We start from the raw sequence: 20,689 nt of genomic DNA, 5'->3' as shown, positions 1-20,689 counted from the left end.
CAACCACCAATCAACCAGCTGTGTAGTACCACAAAAGCAAGCAACAGTCAGTCCACTATCACAGATGTAAGTACTGTTCTTATTTAGCCAAGATGAAGATGAAGTCTTCATTTTCTAGTCCTATTTGGTGGTATATTTAAGAATGGAAGCCTCAAATTTAAAGATAAAAGGATGGCAAACTGAAGCCCTGAGATATTAAAAATAACAAATCTACAAATAGATAAAAGATTCTTTTCAAATACTGAAAAAGGGTACTGGCCAACAATCTAAGATGTAAGGTATCCAGATATCCAGAAATCTAGCCACTTAGGTGGCCACCTACAGTGTAGAGAGAAACAATTGGCTTCATCTCTCCAATTCTGCATCTTGCTTTGTTTCTGCTAGCTGGATTATGCATTTCTTTGCTTACACACGTGAGAATCTTCTACCTCTACCTTCTCCACTGTATAAATCTCATTCAAAAGCAAAAAATCAAGAGCAATCCAGGAACAAAAACAGATGATAAACTAAATGCATTAACACTCTGCCTGATCTCCATCGAGGAGAAAAGGAGGAACTGAATGAACACGGTGAAGTCTCTATATTGCTAGACACTGTGTTAAACAGTTTTTAACACATGTTGCTTCATTAGACTTAAATATTATTTTTAATGCCTGCTAATTAATCCAAAACATGCTCAGTCCCTCAGTCATGTCCGACTCCTTGCGACCCCATGGACTGTAGCCTGTCAGGTTCCTCTGTCCAGAGGGATTCTTCAGGCAAGAATACTGGAGTAGGTTGCCATGCTCTCCTCCAGAGGGTCTTCCCAAACCAGGGATAGAACCCAGGTCTCCAGCGTTGCAGGCAGATTCTTTACCATCTGAGCCACCAGGGAAGTCCAAGAAAACTGAAGGTGGGAAGCCTATCCCTTCTCCAGGGGAACTTCCCCACCCAGGAATCAAACCAAGGTCTCCTACATTGCAGGCAGATTCTTTACCAGGAAAGCCAATCCCAAACATGAGAACGTTCAATTTTAAGAGACAGTTTTCTACCTCACTTCCTGCTACACTGAAAGAAAGCATCAGGAAAGGACAAGAGTGAATAGTGAGTTCATTCCTGATTTCCAAGGTCAACATTTGATAAATAAATGATTCCACTGTAATAGTGAAGAAAATCTCTTAAGAGCACCAGGTTTTCTCAAAGAAATTGAAGAATCAAAGTTAGTATAAGGCAGATGAAAACATGAAAAAACACAGCTTAAAATTTAACTTAATTTAAATAGAATATGATATTCTAAGAATGCAACTTTGTCAGCAACAATGTAATACTGCAGAAAAGCTAGACAGCAAAGTAAAGGCACTTTGGATTTGCCTTGAGACTTTCAATAATTCAGAGTAAAGTCACATATTTCTGGAATTGCTGGAGGATCAGGAAGCACTTCATAACATAAAAGGTGTTTCAAGGCTTATTTAAACACAAACAACTTGTATTATGTATTGTGGTCAACAAAAATATATATGCATCCATAAGTATAAGTATTTACTTATGTATAAGTATTTATTTATAATAAATTTACTTATTTAATATAAAATAATTTTAATATGAAATAATATAAATAAATTTACTTATACTATGATAATTTATAAGTATTTACACAATACTTTCCTAATGACTCAAGTTTATGACATAGTCTTATTGTACAACAGTTTTTATCTATCTTTGCTCCAGTTTCCATCAGCTCTGTGAGTCACTGCAGTTCTGAACATCTTCTAAAAGCTCTTCAAAGAGTAAATGCACAGCTTTTGTGCGAGGCTATAGGGGAGCTATATGAGAGTCATGTGAGATCTTCAGAGGCTTTTCCCCCAGTTCAGTTCAGAATAAGAATTTCTATGCTTGAAATGCCAGAAGTGGTGGGACAACTGGTCTTGCTTATGAGTGGAGTTACCATACCTGGAGCATATTTTTTAAAAACTTCAACATCTAGTTTTCACTCATGTTCTGTGTAACTTACTAGGTTTATCAGTAAATCATTCTAAGCTACGAGGAGGCTTTTCATCTTTTCCATGTAGTATTAGAGCACCACCTTGTGTCAGAAACCTGTGCACCTGACCAGACATTTGTCTTTAGATACCTTAGTTGTCCAAAGTTTTACTGTCCAGTCAAATGATGAAGTGACAAAAAGATGTGAGAAGTCCACTGCTCCAACAGCTGAATGACAATGAATGCCAGTAATTGGTCCTTGATGTCCCTCGAACATCTCACTGATTCCAGCTTTGCTATTTCATAAGAGTGAAAATAGGGAAATCTTTTGTTAAGTAGACCACTTTCAAATATATGTTATCCTAGGTTTATATATTATTATACTTTGACACAATTTCAACAAACTTAACTCTGTGCTCATAACACATCAAAATAATTGAGTGTTACTCTATCCATATTTGATAACACCACTAAAGCAGTAGTAAGTACATTTTGGAACCATAAACATCATGCTATTGATGACAGAACTCAAAAGGTCAATATCCAGAAGGTTCTGAGGTGGTGGAATAGAGACAAAGGGATGCCACATGTAAGAGAGAGAACCTAGGTTATTTTTAAAACAAAAGCTTTCAAGTGAAGGTGATCTGTATTTGCGATGAAATCTGGACACTCAATTTTTTTTTTTATAGGAAGCAATTGATAAGGTACAGCTAGACAATTTCAAAACAGATTGAACAGCAGGAGAAATACTAGTCAATTTAAAATGTGTACGTGACATTACTGTACAATTATCAGGAGAAGTGAACTTTGAGCCAAGAAGGCTCAATGTCCAAATACATCAAAATGGAAAAACAGTTGAAAATCTTATTGACAACTTTAAAGGTCAGTATGTAATATATGAATTTTTTTATTTGTAACTGCGGAATGTTACTTCCTACCACTAACTTTTGTGAGCACGTCCACATATATGAAAATCAGAACACATCACACCCCTCAAAATCTATTACTTACACATTATGATCTAAAATGACCTTTTATTTTTAAAAAGTATTTAATTTTATATACCTGAACTTAAATAACTTGTCACAAATAAGTGGCTCTAGGCGAGATTCCTACTTGAATTAAAGGGGAAATTGTTTTAATGAGATTATTCAAGGGAGAATTTTAAATAATTGCAAATTCCAGTTTAGATTTACCTGCCATGGCGACATGCTGTGTACACAGAACCTTCCTCACTTCCAACAACGAAGTTGTTGACATCTCCAACAGGGAAGGACATAGATGTCACAGCAACTGCCTTTGACTGTTTATGAACCAATTCCATGCTATCCTACACAGAAAAAATTGAGATTATTTTGTAAACTTACAATTAAAAAATTTTTAAGAACATTTTCTAGTCTTAGTTTGTAAACCTTCTTTTACTATACTACTTAAATTTAATTGATTAAAAGAATGTTTGAAAATGAAATATATATAACACAGATTATATTTAATACATGCTTATTAGATTTATGAACTATTACTATAATACTATTATAAAACATTTATGAAAAATATATGGGTTTAAATAGACTGGGGTTTACATAGACTGGGGTTTACATAGACTTAAAAAAAATACCAATATTTGCCTCAAAACTTCAGTCTTCCTAGTTTAACCTACCTGTGGATGGGAAAGCATGTCCAGACTCCACGAACAAATTTTTCCATCAGTAGAGATACTAATCAGATTGTGAGCATTCTGTGTTCCAACAACATTTACACAATATACAGGATGCTAAAGAAAGAAATATTAAAGAAAGTCCTCTGGAATTATTTTCACCAAAAAGATGAAATAATTTTTACTGTATCATCACAGGTATTCTGTTTCATATCCAAACAGTCTCACATCATAAGGGCATTTTTAATGTGAAGTTTGATCCTATTCTGTGGATTAACAAAAGATTATCTTAGAAGAGAGATGTTTCTAATAAAATAGATTTCCAAAAAAAAAAAAGCCTTCATTCTTAGTTGCTAAATGATGAGGAATTCACACATCAAAGGAAACACATTTTGAGACTATTTTGATAGACACGACTAAGTATTTAATGATGAAGGAAATCTAATGGAAATAACCTCTTTACTTACTGTGTGTGCTGCAGCTGACAGTGGAGTTCTTTGCACTGGAGTTCTTTTATTGCTACGGTTATCCCACAGCACAATTTGGCCTGAATATGTACCACCCACAACCAGATTTGGATGAAATTTTGCAAACGTAGCAGACATAACGGCTGACTGCAAATAAGTAAGACTTTTAATATTTAAGGGTCAAATGAAAGAAATGTGCCAAGTTATAAGAATCAATCTATAACCAAAAACATTTTCCCCTTTATTGTAAGTTATCAAGAGATTAAAACCACCAGTAAATAAATACACTTAAAAATGTCACTTTGTTTAAGAACATAAAGATACAGCTCTAGAACAGTTTTGCTTAAAAGTCAAATGTAATGACTGTTTACAGAAATATTTAAGCAATTTATCCAACAAAGCAAAAACTATTTGATTACAGCATTAAATCAAAAGATAACTGGCTCTACTTTAGCTCTTGACAGAAATCTGACAACAGAGTATAATGCTAGTTTTGATTCAGTTAGGTGTTTTGCAGAATTATATTATTAAAAGATTATAACTCATGCAAGCAGAAAGGCTTGCAAATTCTAACCTCCCACTAAATCCACTTTAAAAATCTGCATCTGTTTCCTACTTCAAACATATGTTTCTACTTAAAACTATCTAGTTCCAACTCCTCAGGCCATGTATAAATAATTCAGTGGGCCAACCATCTAATTGTATATTCAGCAAGTAAGTTCCTGAGAAACTCCCTGCAGAAAAGACATTTTACAAAAGATTCCTTTTATACAATCAATCACAATAAAAGAAAATCACAACAGCAAAGGACTTTAGGTGTGATTAAACGTAAGAGACATCAGAAAAGCTAGAAAACACAGATCATGTTGAACGGAGAAGTCTTCAGTTTTTTGTTAACATCTGTTTGCAAATATGGGGTGGTTTAGTAAATGCCAATCCAATGAAATCATTATGTTGACAAGAAAAGAAAAAAGGCACTGTCTAAATTCATTAGTGAATTCTTAAACTGGGACTATCTTACCTGGCAGTGAAACACATATTCTGGAGTAGTTTTTTTGTATTTCATATTCCATACAAGGGCCACTCCGTCAGGCTCATGAGGAGCATCTTCATTGTTGTTATAGGAAGCCACCAGTAATTCCGGATACTGCTCGCAAGAATCAAGTGGGGAAAAAATGCTATGCATAATAACTGTTTTACATTCCTAGTTACTCAACTGTTTTTATTAAATTATTCTAAAAATGCAAATTCCTAACACTTCATCAAGAAATACATCTCTAGAGTTATGCTCTCTGCAACATTAAAAACTTTGAATTAGTAAGGTTATTTTAAAGGTTTTAATGTTAAAACATTTTATTAAAATGTATTGCAATAGAACTAAAATAGGTAAGCAATTAAAATAAATAAAACTAAGCTGTGGCATAAATAAAACCTTGAGTTTTAAATAGTGTTCCCAATCCTTTCTTCCTGAGTATGTAAGGCAACCGTAACATTAGAGCAACCATATCATTAGAGCCATCATCCATTGTTATAATATACATTGATTTAATTATACAAAGTTTCCCTAATTAAAATACAACTACCTGCTTATTGTAATTCAAAAATGGGTAAATAGAAACCAATTTTGTTGTTGTAATTTACCTGAGATGACCAATCCAAACAACTAACAACCCGATGCTTTGACCAACGTTCATCAAAAAATTGTCGATTTAATGACAGTTTAGCACCTGCTTGAATCTCTCTACAGAAAACAAACAAACAAAAAAACAACAACTGTGTTATAACTTCCCACTCTTAAAGTAATTAAACATTGCTGACACCATAATTTTAGCAACTATACTTACCCTTCTTTGTCTTCCAAATCTCTTCCACTGTAGTCAAAGAAGATGTTAATCTGCTCTGAAAGAGCTCTTTCTACAATTCTTGTGGAATGGTCAAAGAAACTTAAAAATTCCTCAGAGTGCAAGATTTGCTGCTTTTCTTCTTCAGTCAGCTCATGAGGAGGAGCTGTAAAACAAATGTTTTTCTAAAGTCAGATTTATGCCACTCAAATCATGCCACCTCACTATCACAATTTGGATCAATGAATGCCACTCGTTTTTCAAGCAGATTCACCTTTTTGATTTAGAGCATTTGAATTCTGCTTTAGTGTATAAATAATAAAAAACAATCTTAACAGGAATCAATAAAAAATTTTAAATTCTTTCTTTTAAAAGTTAAATTCTTTAAGATACCTTTACTATCACTTTCTTCATCTTTCTTTAAAGTTTTCTCTTCCTCAGGTTCAATAGGTGGTTTAGGAGTCACCACGTCATCTTCTTCTTCTTCATCTGTATAAAAACAAAACAGTAACATAAAAATTATTTTTATGACAATAACTGATAGCTCTTGAAGTAATTATTTCAGATAGTATCACAACTTTTTAGGTAAAAGCAAAAGTGAACCACTCATAAGATAGAATGAGTAGAAATAATGTAAATTTTATCAATACAATTTTTTAAAAAGAATTAAGTGGAACTTCTTTATACATACCTAACATGGTAAGTCAGCAACAGCCATATCAAATTCTGTAGCTACATAAACTGAAATAAGATGATATATAAGCAACTAGGATGAGTTCCTCGTGGAAATCTCTAAAAGCTTGCAAGCATTTATCATTCCAGACAGAACAACATGCAACTCCTACATAGTTTTATGTAGCATGCTGACACATTAATGCTGTAAAATGAAGAAAATCAAATGTCTAAAATAGCCTACAGAGCTGGCTGCTTACTTGTGATCTGAAACCATCAGTGTCTAATGGATCTTCATATGGCATAAAGACGACTTACATTAACTCTCAGGTTGCTATTTGAGAGGCAGATTTTAAAGATAATAGCTATGAGACCACATTTTCTATTCTGTCACTTTAAATGCAAGTCTTATTATCTACTGTTATATGATGTGGCAATAAGCACTTAATGTTTTCTTAACTTGAATAAAAATACACATTTAGACAATAGACAATGTTTATAAGACTTTTAAAAATGACTAACTCTCCTCTTATACAACCAAACCAAGAAATAACTTTAAATTACTTATTTTAAAATGTTATAGAACATACAACTCTGCCTACCTTCTCTTTCACTCCATATGGAGATGGATTTTTATGAAGAAAATGCTTATTTTTATTGCCTAAACAGATGCGTCATTTGTCTATGAGGGAATGGCAGCAGGCATCTGTAGCAGAGTGCATCTCAAGTAATGAGAGCCTATTCAATAAGGGGACTCTACTTGTTACAGTCATTTCCCCGACCCATGTTCAAAATTATCTAAAACACACTAACATATGACATACACAAAAGAATGGTCAAGTATGGGAACCAGCTGCCAAGTCATGGTCCCAGCAGCCAGGCCAGCTGACTAGATAGCAACAACCAGATGGCACTGCTGGGATTGTGTCTTTCTGCTACAAGGTGGCAATGGGATGGCATAACATTCTTCCGCTTGACTGCTTCCAATCCTGTCTCTCCCCAATGGCGAGCCTGTGCAATTACCCACACTCCAGGAGGCCTACAGATAAGCCTTTACCCTGCAAACAAAATGCAGCTTGTAGGCCACACCAGCTGCCAAACCACACACATAGTGTTAGGTTTGGAAAGCTATGAAAATCTTTCTAACTCTATAGTATAAGCAATAAAAATATAACTGTACCTTTAGGAAAGAAAGCTTTAAATGACACTGTATAATGCACACAATGATACAACCTTCAACTTAATCAAAATGATAATGACGTATGCCAATCCTACATTACTTGAAATTGAGCGATTTCTACGTTCTGACAAGTTTACAGAACTAGGATAAATGGCACGAATGATTTCAATATATGCTCATACTTTTGAACCAAATGGTGAAGGTTAAAATTTTTCCTTTCAAGGGCCTCAATCAGCCACAAAGGAAAACAGTAATCACTGTCTTTTCAGCCAGCCCAACCGCATTTGTCAGCCCTTTCTCCGTCAATGCAGCCAGAGCAATCAACCTGCCAAACATTCAGAATGGAAAAACAATCTGAAAATACAGGGTATAATGCACCTGCCAGTGAAAATGGCCATTTCAAGAAAAGCTAGTGATCTCAGTGACCCCGCTGAGGAGGCGGTGGTGCAAAGGGGAAAGAACACGCAAAAGAATTCTTAGTGATCGCCACTCTCTTGCACATTGACACTTCCTTACAAAGCATGCCAATTACAGCTTTTGTGCTACTTAAAAAAATGAAAGCTTTTTTGGGGGCAAAATAATCACACAGAGAAACAGAAAGACAGTACTCCCTTTTAGATGAATTCTCATATACAATGGACTATTAATCTGAGAACAGTTGATCTGGTAACAATTCTATACTGTACTGCTCAAACATTATGATGAAATTCTACCATCAAGTCACCTACCAGTATAATGTAATGAAAATAATTTAATTACACTTAAACTGACTTTTAGAATAACAAGATATTTACTTCAATTAAAAATTAAGTCTGAAAATATGTATTTTTCCATTTTCTTCTAATACTATCAGTTATCAATTTTGTTGACTATTAAGTTCACTGTATGTAAATCCTAAAATCAAAGACAGGGAATCTGAGTCACCCTGGACAGGTCATCCTGAAGCGTTGTGAATTATAAATTACAGCCTCCTATCCACATCGTATCTTCCTCCCTCAACTTTGTTGCATTATACGGCTTCTAAGTACCATTTCCAATGACAGGTGTCAAATTCCTGTCATAATGCATATGGTCAGTACTTTAGTGCTAAGTGACCTCATAATCTACACATTTAACAGAAAAGATCATGCTTACAGACACTCTTTTCCTTTTAAAATTTAAAATGTAGATGAAGTATGGTAGACAGTGATCTAACTCTGCCTACTTCATGGCATTTGTCATGCTTATTTGCCCATATAGTTTAGTTGTAGCTGAATGATGACTATAATCTATTTAAATACTTGTTTTCAGGATTTTATTTTAGAATGAATGTACTACCTCTTTCTATATGAATTAAAAACTGATTCAAAAACTCAGATACTTAAGAATCAAGCTTCATTAAATGGCTAACACTAAGAAAAATTCCAAGAACATTACAAAAATGATCTACTTTAAAAATATTTTTATTATTAAGCTCATTATCTACACATACCAAATATTTGGCCAAAAAACGCCTAACATCAGTATCATTAGAGACTGTTCCTCTGAAACAAATACTCTTTTTAAAAATGAATACAACTAGCTACTAAAAAAGTATTAACATGACCAAAAATATAATATTACAATTCTAAAGATTCTCTAAGCTAGTCCCTATTATATGATAAGCCACAATACATTTAAAACTGAAAAACACTACAACAGAGCAGGAAGACTGAAAAATCTGACTGCCATGTCACATCAATTTATTGATGAATATTCATTGCAATATGCTAAGTAGTTAACTCCATGCTTTCTCTGACAGGGAATCTAAGATTATAAACTGAGCAATAAAGAATGCATAAAAGTAGCAGTTACTTTTAAAATGACAAACCTCTTGTCAATGAATGCTAAGATTAGGTTTAATGAACCATTGAATTTTTACTGAGTTAACATCAAAATTGTGATGTATTTTGGTGAGATGGAAAGAAAAGCGGTCTGTAAATTAAGCTGCACCTAGAAATAACATGAAAGAATGAAATTCCAGTTGTTGGAATAATCCGTTACAATAGAGTAGGTTAATCAAAGTTAAATCATCTGTGAAATGGGTGGCTTTTGTTAAGCTGAAGGAAGGAGTCTTCAGAAGAAGTTTTCTCATCTGTATGTCACATTGCGATAAAGATACATCTAAGAATGAGCCACAAAGCACATTTTGAATTATTTTAAAATATGCAACACATAACAAGGAATATGCAAGATCCCAGAAAATACTCACTAAAAACTGATACTCTTTATCACTTATCACAATTAATTCTTAGCATGAGGTAAAAAATAAATCTGTATCATTTGTACATTAATGCTATTTAGGAAACAGCTGTCTATAAATTAACTAGTTTCATCATACTGATGTACCCTACTTTAATATAGTTTAATATCCTAGTGAAGAATTCCTAATTTACAAAGTAGCATAATTACTACAAAGGAAACTGCCAATGAATTCCAAAAATCAGGAAAAATGTGTTGTACATAAAGACATAAGTTAATTTATAAAAATTCTTATAAGTAACTTCACAAACAAAATGAGACTATTAGAGGGAAATACTTCAATCATAAGTTTAAAATTACATGTTAGATATGAATGATTTTCCTTTAACATTTTCAAAATAATCCTTTCTTTTCTGGTTCGAATCACTTCATTTTGATCCATTTGTCCATAATTACATATTCTTATACTTTACTCTTTAAAAATCAATATTAAGAAAATACTAGGACAAAACTTTAGGAATGTATCAGTGGAATTCATTCCTTTTATTTTTTTAAACAACTAGAATCAAATGCAAGGTCACTTGTTTCTTAACAATTTAGACAAGGGAAAATTTTAATCAGGAAATATTTTGAATACAGATCTAATGCTAATTTGGGAGATAAATAAAAAGAGGGTAATACTTTAATTATACCATTTATTTTAACACAGAATTTGTCTCTCTACATTGTCTCATTTTATGTAAAATTCAAATTTTTATTTAGGCAGTATTTGCATCATTAACACAGATCCTGTTATCTGTGATCTCATAAATATTACATTTTTTTGAGGCCACAATTTTAAACACGCTGATTAAAGTCTTTCAATCATGGTTAAGAACAAGTGCTTCAATTTTCAATTATTTTTATATTCTCACAGATTCTCTGAGGGTTAAAACTAACTTATTACATATTTTATCCCAAAAAAAAAAATTTTTTTTAAATCCATTTTAGACAAGAATAATATTAACCAGAAAGCCTAACAATGTAGTCTACATGGGAAGTGTGGATTCCAGATGTTAAGATCATGTAATAAAAAATTAAGAGCTATTTACATATAACATTTCTCTATACACTATATTTTTTAATCAACATGTACCTGAGGAAAAATATGATTACTAAATCAATACCAAAAACCATTATGAAACTCTACACAGATAAGAAAGTAGAATGATATGAGAAACATAGCACTCCAATGGAAATCAAGAACCAGGTTCTGACTGTAGCCTGATATTCTTTTACATTGTGACCATAGGGTCATCAATGAATATTCTTAGGTCTCAGTTTCCTCAGGTGTAAACAAGCTGATTAAACTCTGGAATTTCCTCTTTAAAAATCTGTGTCTAAAAATTGCAACAACAAAAATCCATGCTGATGATTTTTTGGTGACTAAGAAAAGACAATGCCATTTTCAAGACAGTTAAAAACTTCTAAAAGATAAGGGAAGAAAGTAACTTTTCCGGGCGTGTATCTGTGGGTATTACACTCCTGCCAAGAGAAGTTTTTTTTACCTGCCGGGAGTGAAATTGACTAAGGTCACATGTTCCTAGTCAATTTCATTCACAGTAGGTGCTTTAAGACCGCAAAGCACCTCAGTTCAGAAATGGTACTATCAACTTATAGAGTAAACTTGAAAGCAAGAACATGTGCTTTTCAAAAGAATAGATTCAGCCATTTTTTAAAAAATGAAAAAGAGAGTTAAGTCTAAGACCAATTTTTATCTTCAATTTGATAACTAACATTACTTCTGTACTAATTACAGTGCCTACCCAAGTTCAATTTACTGTCTTTTACACTCAAACTGTGAATTTCGCAATTTTGTCTCATGGTGAGTTTTGGAATTTATTACATATTCTTGAACGCGAGCCAGGGAGGCTAAGTTTGAGAAGCTCTGTATTAAACCAATGGAAAAGCAGAAGTAGAGTTAAGCACAAAGTGTTCTCATTATAAAACTTCAAATGTAGGGGTTTTTTACCCCCCTTTCTAAAACTTCCATAAATTGGGAAATGAAACAATGAAACAGCCCTGGACATAAAAATAATTGTAATGATACAGACAGGAAATCTCATTTTTATAAATAGTTCTAAAGGCTAAGGACAGCATCATGGTATTACAGTATGTTTCTCATTCTCCTTCACTTATATACCTCAGTAGTAGTGTAGTGTTAGTCACTTAATGATGTCCGACCCTTTGTGACCCCACTGACAGTAGCCTGCCTGGCTCTTCTGTCCATGGGATTCTCCAGGCAAGAATACCAGAGTGGGTTGCCATTTTCTTTTCCAGAGAATCTTCCCAACCTAGGGATCAAACCTGGGTCTCCTGCATGGCAGGCAGATTCTTTTTCATCTGAGCTATCCATTCCATTCCATTCCGTCGCTCAGTCGTGTCCGACTCTTTGCGACCCCCGTGGACTGTAGCCTACCAGGCTTCTCCGTCCATGGGATTCTCCAGGCAAGAATACTGGAGTGGGTTACCGTTTCCTTCTCCAGGGGATAGGGAGGCCTATATACCTCAACCTTAAACTAAAAAAAATAATCAAGTAGATAGCATACACTCAATACACTAGTAGAATCACTGAATTCTTGTTAGGTTGCAAATGAATAAACATGGATCTTTATAAAACTAATATCTAAGTCTAGTCCACAGATGAAAATTTTAAAGAGAGTGGTACATAGATGTACCCATTAGAAACTGGGTTCAGTTTATATATCTTGCCACTTTTACCCTCTACTAGTGAAGATAAGAAAAATTCTATTTATCAATATGAAAGATCAAAGCTGTTTACTCATTACTCTGAGCCAATCACTATAAAATATTATCTGATGCAAATTTACCAATAAATAAGTAAGCCATGCTATCTTTTAATGAAATGTTCTTCAAACTACAGGTCAAAGTCAAAAATTTAGTTATGGCCAACAATGAAAAAAATGGAATACAGTAAGAACAGAGAAGGTATTATTTCAAAAAACTTTTGTATCAGTTACAAGACTCCCCCTCCCCCACTATCCAAAAGTAGAGCAATCCTTGAAAACTTTCTTAAGCTGAAATGGTGTAAAATGAAGAAGCGATTACTTTAGGACACACCTTGTTAACAGGTGCACAAAGTAAACACAGCAGACGCTCAGACAGTTTAAAGCTATAAAGCTATGGCAGCTTTCTGCTGAGATGCTGAGTGTAGTTTCCAGGAAAGGAGCTTGGGTTTGTCACACTCCCCAAGTGGCATAAGTGAACTTTTGAAATTTGAAGGATATCTGTACACATCTGTATCTACATTTGTACTAGACTGTAATTAATATAAACTGAATTTCTTACCATACGTAACTATTATAAAAGAAAGAAAGTGCTGCTTCAGTGACAGCGTAAGAGAGAAAGCATACGTTGGAATCAGCCAAACTTGGTTTAGAATCTTACCCTTAATAAGCTCTCTTTCAGCTTCAGCTTCTTCATAGGTAAAGAGAATTGGTATTTAACTCTCAAGGTTTTGTTAAGAGGATTAGAGATAACATAAAGTGCCTCACACTATACCTGATATGTAGTAAGCACTCTGCTGTTACAATTTTCAGTCACCAATTTAAACATGAGGTTTGAAGAACTGTAACAAACAAGTAGCTAAGATAATATATTTGAGAGATGCTAACAGGTCCAATTTTGCTCACAGCATTCACAGGGATACATAGATCACAGAGTAACAGCATATGTTTGTATCTAGGTCATCATGGAATTAGAGAAGGCTATAAGGGAGGATGTATGTTTCATTATGGATCTAAGAGCAAATAATGATTACAACATGATATAGTCATATTAAAATCAAGAACTGAGACTGTACTTTCTCACCCAATTTTATCGATATTGTTACTGTATTTTCCCAGCAGTTACTTCCCAAGAAAAGGCATGGGGGAAAAAAAAATCTCAAGTAAATAAATCATTCTCCTAAGTAGGCAAAAGCAATTAATTCCTTCACCAAATATTTACTGAGCTTGTACTCACTACACATCATGCACTCTCCAGATCAGGCATTACAGCAAGGAAGAAGAAACAGTCCCTTTTGTGTTCTGGGAAATTTGGCAAAAAAGCTGAAGTACGATGGATGCTAAAAGCCTTGCCCTAAATAGAAGAACCTGTCTACAATGCAGGAGGCATAAGAAATACAGGTTCAATCCCTGGGTCAGGAAGATCCCCTGGAGGAAGGCATGGCAACCCACTCCAGTATGCTTGCCTGGAGAATTCCATGGACAGAAGAGCCTGGCGGGCTACAGTCCATGGAGTCGCAAAAAGCTGGACGTGACCAAAGTGACTTAGCACTCTCACAACTAATTTCCAAGTGAAAAAATACAGTTTATCTTGAACTTCTGGGTAAACTTTACAAACCACAATCTTTTAAATTTTCCCATTAATTTCAAAATAAAAATAGAAAAAAAGCATTTTTTACAAAACTGCCAGTCATATACTATGTAGCTATACATTCAAATTAGCTCAAAGACATTATTACATGTTCAATTTAAAATTTATAAGGATGTCAAGAATAAGCAACTAAAAATGAAAATTTCAAGTAGGATATAAAACCATATGTGTGCTTGTATATGTATACATAGATAATTTTTGAAAAAATGTATTGTAGAAAACAAACTGGAAACAAAATATTAACAATGGCTACCACACAGTGGTATCATAGGCATATTTCCTATCCTTTCTGTCTTCTCTAAATTCTCTATGATATACTACAGTAATTAGAAAAAATTATTTTAAAAAATGGAAGTCTTCATTTAAATGATATATACAATTATAGGTGTGTTATAACAGGCATTACCTAAAATTGCTTCAGAATTGCTTTACATTCTAAAACAATCTAAAATGCATTTCATAAATAAAACTAAATCTTCATATTATTATTATAAGGAAAAAAGCCTAATTTATTTTTTAAATGAGATACTGTATCCTCATTTTGGCTATTTTGCTTACTTTCTATTAACATATCTAGCATTTCTCATTTAACATAACTAATAATATAGCTCCTGAAAGACAGACATTTCAATACTTTGAACATATTAGTTAGTAAAATAATATTTTCTGGAAATTACAGAATCCTACAGTATTAAGTTTTCTCCATACTGGTAGTTCAGCACTTTATCTTTCCCCTTTTCTTTTTTTAAAGTGGCTTATGTCTCAAACAATGGAGAAGGAAATGGCAACCCACTCCAGTGTTCTTGCCTGGAGAATCCCAGGGACGGGGGAGCCTGGTGGGCTGCCGTCTATGGGGTCACACAGAGTCGGACACGACTGAAGTGACTTAGCAGCAGCAGCAGCAGCATGTCTCAAACAAATCTATCATCAAGGACTATTTTTCTGGTAAGATGAGGGATTTTGCACATGTGAAAGCTATTTTACCAATCGATGGAGCAGCAGGAATGAAAACAATGTATCCATAGAAATAAATATTCACATGGTCAAGTTATCAAAAAAACTATTGGACAAAAACTTATTCCAATTTCCTCAAAATTTTTGAGTTTAATTGTACAGACGATAATATCAAGTCCTTTTGGGAACAAGAAGAAAATCAAAGGAAAAGTTTCTTTATTTCATGTCCATCCTTAGGGGGCAAGGAAAGGGGAGTTGTTAAAAGTACATGTGATGATGTACTACTAAGTTTAAAAAGTCTATAAAGAGTTATAATGGCTCATTTTCTTTTGAAGTATATATAAGTATGAAAACTTAAAGATTTTCATTGGCAGTAAGCTAGGAATTTCAAGGATTCCCCCCACTCCCCACTCTTGCTTACTTGTATCTTGGGGTTTTCTGCAATGAATATTACTTTTGCTTCTCCTTAATGGTAATTTAATTGAAATTTTAAAGATGAATTAAACATTTGATAAAGTGCTTATGCTTGATAATCTATAATTAAACAATAATAAATTTTTCTGGCTGAGAAGAAAATAAATGTTCTTTATGAACAGACTGCTAAAAGGATTACAATAGGCCCACAATTCCAAAATATCATCAGCTCTAAAATCTATAACTCTTGGTGGTAAACCCTAACATGACCAGAAGTAAAGGTATCTATAATCATTATTTATCTCACTTAGTTTGAATATTTGTATCTTTTGCTGTTGAATATTTATGCCCAAGATGCTGTTGGAATGTTTACATATGGTACATAATTACTTCTTTGAAAAGTAAAAAATTCTGAATCCCTATATATATACAACTCCATAGGTTTCAGATAAGAAATTGTGAATCTGTATTGGGGATCTTAAGTAAACTTCTTTTATATCTAACATAAATTTATTAGCTTCCCTTGGAAAAACAAGAACTATCACATTAAGCTTATGCTTAAATCATTAGCTATTCAATGAGATTTTTAAAATTAGTCCCCACTGTAAAAATGGTCAGCTCCTTCTGATTTAAGACACAAAGGACTCCACATCCAATATAATCTCTATGTATACTCCTTCTGTTTCTCAGAGATTACAGGCTGCTATATAATCAACATAGTAGAGCCCGTAGATCATAAAATAGGAAGTTTATGAATTAGGTCTAGATCTGTTCACTAATACAGATAACTGGCAGTATATCAGAATATAGTATGCACCAAAGAAAATAATTTACATTATTTCACTTACTATTGGATATACTCTCATTTTCGGAAGAATTACGTTCATGACACAGAAATAGAACATTCTTAAGTTTATTTTTTGCTTCTAAAGCAGAACAAAGCAACAACAAAATGAGAATGAAAATATTTGTATTTATGCCAACAAAATTAAAAACATACATATAGCTTATACTTCTATTAAATCCTACAAGAAAAAGTTTTCAAACTCTAAAGAGCAAATACATAAATATAGAAAGCCTAAGTATTATTTTTATAATGTTCCCCTAAGAAAATATGCCAAACAACAAAGGAAAAAAAAAAGAATCCTCTTATTTAACATGGGGATTAATGACAATCATATTTAAGGATACTCACCTTCTTTGGGTTGAGCCATAACTGGAGTCTGAGTTTCCTTTGTGTATGTGACAATTTCACGAGGAGGAAAGTCAACTTGTGTAATTTTAGCCATTCCAAGTTTAATAGGTCCTCGTCTGAATAAAGTGAACACAAATAGTTTCAAACACAACAAATGATACACTTTAACTACATCAAACCATGTTTTTTGGGAAAAGTAAGAATTAATTATCGTATATCCAACAGTGTAATTTAAACCCCTGTTTTATTCAAGAAATTTTAAATGAACAATTAATTGGCTTTAGCAAAAGAATTAGAAGGTAGCAAGAACAAAAGAGATTTCTGAATCATTCAAGGTGTTTATTTTTCACTTTAAAAAGGCAGATAATTTAGTTTCTTAGAACAAATGTTTGGGTAATAACAGAGTAAGAGGATGGGAATTTCAAAGTAGACTGCTGAATATGGTTGGTTATGAGAACTGTTTTTACCAGGGGTATGATTCTGGAATTTTTTGTTAAGAGTTAAATATATAGATCTCACTCATACCACATTTAGTCTCCCTTCACCATTAGAAGACATCAGCTTTAAGAGTGAGAAATAACTTTCTGTTGAAAACAACTTTTTCTACTTATATTTTGCAGAAATTGAAAAGCATACAGTCAATCTAGATTATAAAATAAAATATTTAAACTTTAAGTCTCTAATCTCTGTATGATCAATATTGTCCCTGAGTCACACATGGACAAACTACTGTGCAGATTATTTCAGATCTAAACTAAAGCTACATATCTTCTGAATATCATGACATTACTAAAGTCACTCCTATTTTAAATAAGTGAAATACATTATTTTTTGACAAAAAGAAGAGTTGTGGATAAAGAAAATATACCAAAAGAAAAATGTATTTTATTCTATATCTGGGGGAATTTTTTCTTATTATTGTAGATGTCTAAATTCTAAACCAAATATAGCATGCTTCCAAACTCCCAAAATTCTCAACAATGGATCTGTCTTACAAGAATATAAAGCTGGATATTTGAAATATATATATATATTTGGTAATATAACTTTTTACTTATATAAACATCCTTTTCAAAATCCTGTACAAAAAAGTTTAATAAAATTAGTACATTTAAAGAATTAATTTTCTCTAAGGTCCCAAATGTGGGCCACAAGAAATTTTTCACGTGTTTTCTACCTTGGAAATATCTTAGAGAAAAAAAAGTAGAATCAAAAAAATAAATGGAAAAATTTAGTAAGATTTGAAGTAACTTAGCATTCTAAGAACAAAATCTGAAATAAATTTTATATTCTATTTTTCAAGATGTAAACCATATGAAAAATAAATTACTCATATCTGAAATACAATTTCAGATATTTTTCATATCTGAAAAGAGAGCTTGAGTCAAAAACATTAAGAACAAGTTACTAACTTGAGTACATACAGGGTTTAATAGATAAAAATCACAACACTACAACAAACAAAATAAGATTTAGGGATAGATTTGGGGAGATAATACCTTACTTATCCAAAGCCACTTTTACTGAGAACAAGCAAGCAGTTGAGGGTGGAGGAGCCTCAGGGCAGCCAACAGAGAGGACTTCCAGCTAATGTACAAGAAGCCCATATACTTTTCTTACATGACCTAATTCAATGTTTATTTAAGGGCTTCCCAGGTAGCACTAGTGATAAAGAACCCAACTGCCAATGCAAGATACATAAGAGATGTGAGTTTGAGCCCTGAGACATAAGAGATATGGGTTCAATCCCTAGGGTCGGGAAAATCCCCTTGGAGGAGGGCATGGCAACCCATTCCAGTACTGCCTAGAGAATCCCATAGATAGGGGATCCTTGCAGGCTACAGTACAAAGAGTTGCAAGAACTGGACACGACTGAAGCAATTTAGCATGACATAAGGCTTATTTATGTCTTATTTTAAAGGCTAGCATAACATAAGGCTTATTTATGTCTTATTTTAAAGGCTTATTTATGTCTTATTAATAAGCCATGATATATCGCTTATTTATGTCTGGAGAAGGAAATGGCAACCCACTCCGGTGTTCTTGCCTGGAAAATCCCAGGGATGGCGGAGCCTGGCGGGCTGCTGTCTATGGGGTCGCACAGAGTCGGACACGACTGAAGCGACTTAGCAGCAGCAGCAAGGCTTATTTACTCTTACTTTAGACATAATTTCTAACGGTATTAGGGCCATATGTTTTAGAAGCTGCAAACTATCAAGGGAAAAGAGCTATCTGAGTCAGGCACAGTGGCAGAAGTAAACATCTATAGTTTGCACTGGAGACTAGAATAAATAAGTAAATGAATAAATCAACAGCAATCTGGAGTCACAGTGTAGAAACCGACAGCTCTGTTCCTCTCAAAACCTTAAATATCATCAGGAAATTTTATAGGAAAATAAATTTTCATGTTGAGTAACCTAGAAAAGATTGCATGTAGAGTATGTATTTTTAAAAGTTTAGGAAGTTTGTAATACACTGTAGAAAAACTTACATAAAAAATATAGCAATAATAAAAGTAATTTAGACATTTAAATTCATAGACTTAGGGTACCTATAAAATTAGATACATAAAATATTTCTTTCACTAATGATAGAGGATAAATGAGGTATCACAGTGAAATATCACTCTTCGTATTATCTGCATGTTAGAAATTTAAGAAAAATAAAATTAGGACAACTTCACAGAGAATCAAATTAATTATAAAAGAGGGAAGGTAATAAATCTATTCAATACCCCAAATCGGAATCTGAGTGAAGCTGAAGAACTGATGGATCTGTATCCCAATGCAGCGTCCTAAATGGTTGTAGGACAACCATGAAGCATTAGCAAAAAAGGCCATAAGTTAGTCAAGCAAATACATTCTATGAATATCTAAAGTACTGTTCACAATTAAAAACCACATGTTCCAGTTAGTACAAAAAAACACGAGATATCACTCAAATGCTCTAGTGCATGCAATGCAAACATACAACCGAGAATAGTTAAAAAGACAGTATTTTCATATTATAAGAAACTAATCTTGCAAAATAATGGATAAGAACAGACAAAACATCCAACATCCCAAATAACACATTATTTTTGGATGATAACAAGCTAGGCTACACATATAGTTGAAATTTGAAGTTTCCTAATGAAAAAAGCATTAGTAAAAACATCTTAGTTAACATATCATAATCTTGCCCAAAGCATTAAATGTGTGCAGGAAATTGTCATATTGGTAAAGGAAATGAGTCAACACATAAGCCTTTTGGTAAGAAAACCAAAGACTATTCCACTGGGATACAAAATAGCTTAAGTTTCCAAAATGTGACCCTTATGTAATTTATGGGTTAAGCACTGCCTTGGGCTTACATGTCATCTGCTTTAGAAAGCAACTAAAGATTTCTGTCTCTAGGAAAAAGCAGACTTTTTTTCTTGCCAGGAAAAATATTTTATGTTCAAAGAATTTATCTAAACTAACTAAACTTTTAGAGAATATCAATCCTAAATAAATATTTGGTTGTGTTTAGCCTTACTGGGTAAACAACTTCCACGGAATCTTTTCCACAAGACTTAAGGAAAATTTAGTCATTACTAGAATAAAAGGTCCTTTATCACACTGGTACTCCTGTAGATTAGCAATATGTAAGATAATTATGTATAGCACCATATGATGCTCAGAATCCCTATTAAAAAGTTAAGCACAACACATT

The 20,689-nt window shown here is 33.3% G+C and overlaps 1 protein-coding gene across 7 annotated transcripts in view; it reads right to left on the bottom strand.

Annotated features, from left to right (window-relative positions):
• Positions 1 to 20,689, bottom strand: part of DYNC1I2 (dynein cytoplasmic 1 intermediate chain 2) — a 62,459-nt gene that overhangs the window by 15,417 nt on the left and 26,353 nt on the right. For 5 of the 7 annotated variants that reach the window (XM_055397479.2, XM_055397475.2, XM_055397476.2 and 2 more), the window contains 10 exons: positions 19,731 to 19,790; positions 16,997 to 17,112; positions 6,318 to 6,413; positions 5,928 to 6,090; positions 5,725 to 5,824; positions 5,105 to 5,230; positions 4,084 to 4,230; positions 3,620 to 3,733; positions 3,156 to 3,289; positions 2,111 to 2,255 (listed from right to left, as the gene is read on the bottom strand). In XM_055397479.2, coding sequence (XP_055253454.1) covers positions 2,111 to 2,255; positions 3,156 to 3,289; positions 3,620 to 3,733; positions 4,084 to 4,230; positions 5,105 to 5,230; positions 5,725 to 5,824; positions 5,928 to 6,090; positions 6,318 to 6,413; positions 16,997 to 17,112; positions 19,731 to 19,790 — 1,201 coding nt within the window. The remainder of the gene's footprint in view (positions 1 to 2,110; positions 2,256 to 3,155; positions 3,290 to 3,619; positions 3,734 to 4,083; positions 4,231 to 5,104; positions 5,231 to 5,724; positions 5,825 to 5,927; positions 6,091 to 6,317; positions 6,414 to 16,996; positions 17,113 to 19,730; positions 19,791 to 20,689) is intronic. The other 2 variants (XM_055397481.2, XM_055397480.2) reach the window with 1 other exon arrangement.

This window comes from Moschus berezovskii, chromosome 2 (assembly GCF_049115385.1).
Source record: "Moschus berezovskii isolate FMDL1 chromosome 2, NW_MosBer_1.0, whole genome shotgun sequence".
Lineage (NCBI taxonomy): Eukaryota > Metazoa > Chordata > Mammalia > Artiodactyla > Moschidae > Moschus > Moschus berezovskii.
The sequence above is the reverse complement of the archived record's forward strand: the minus strand, read 5'-3'. Positions and strand labels throughout refer to the sequence as shown.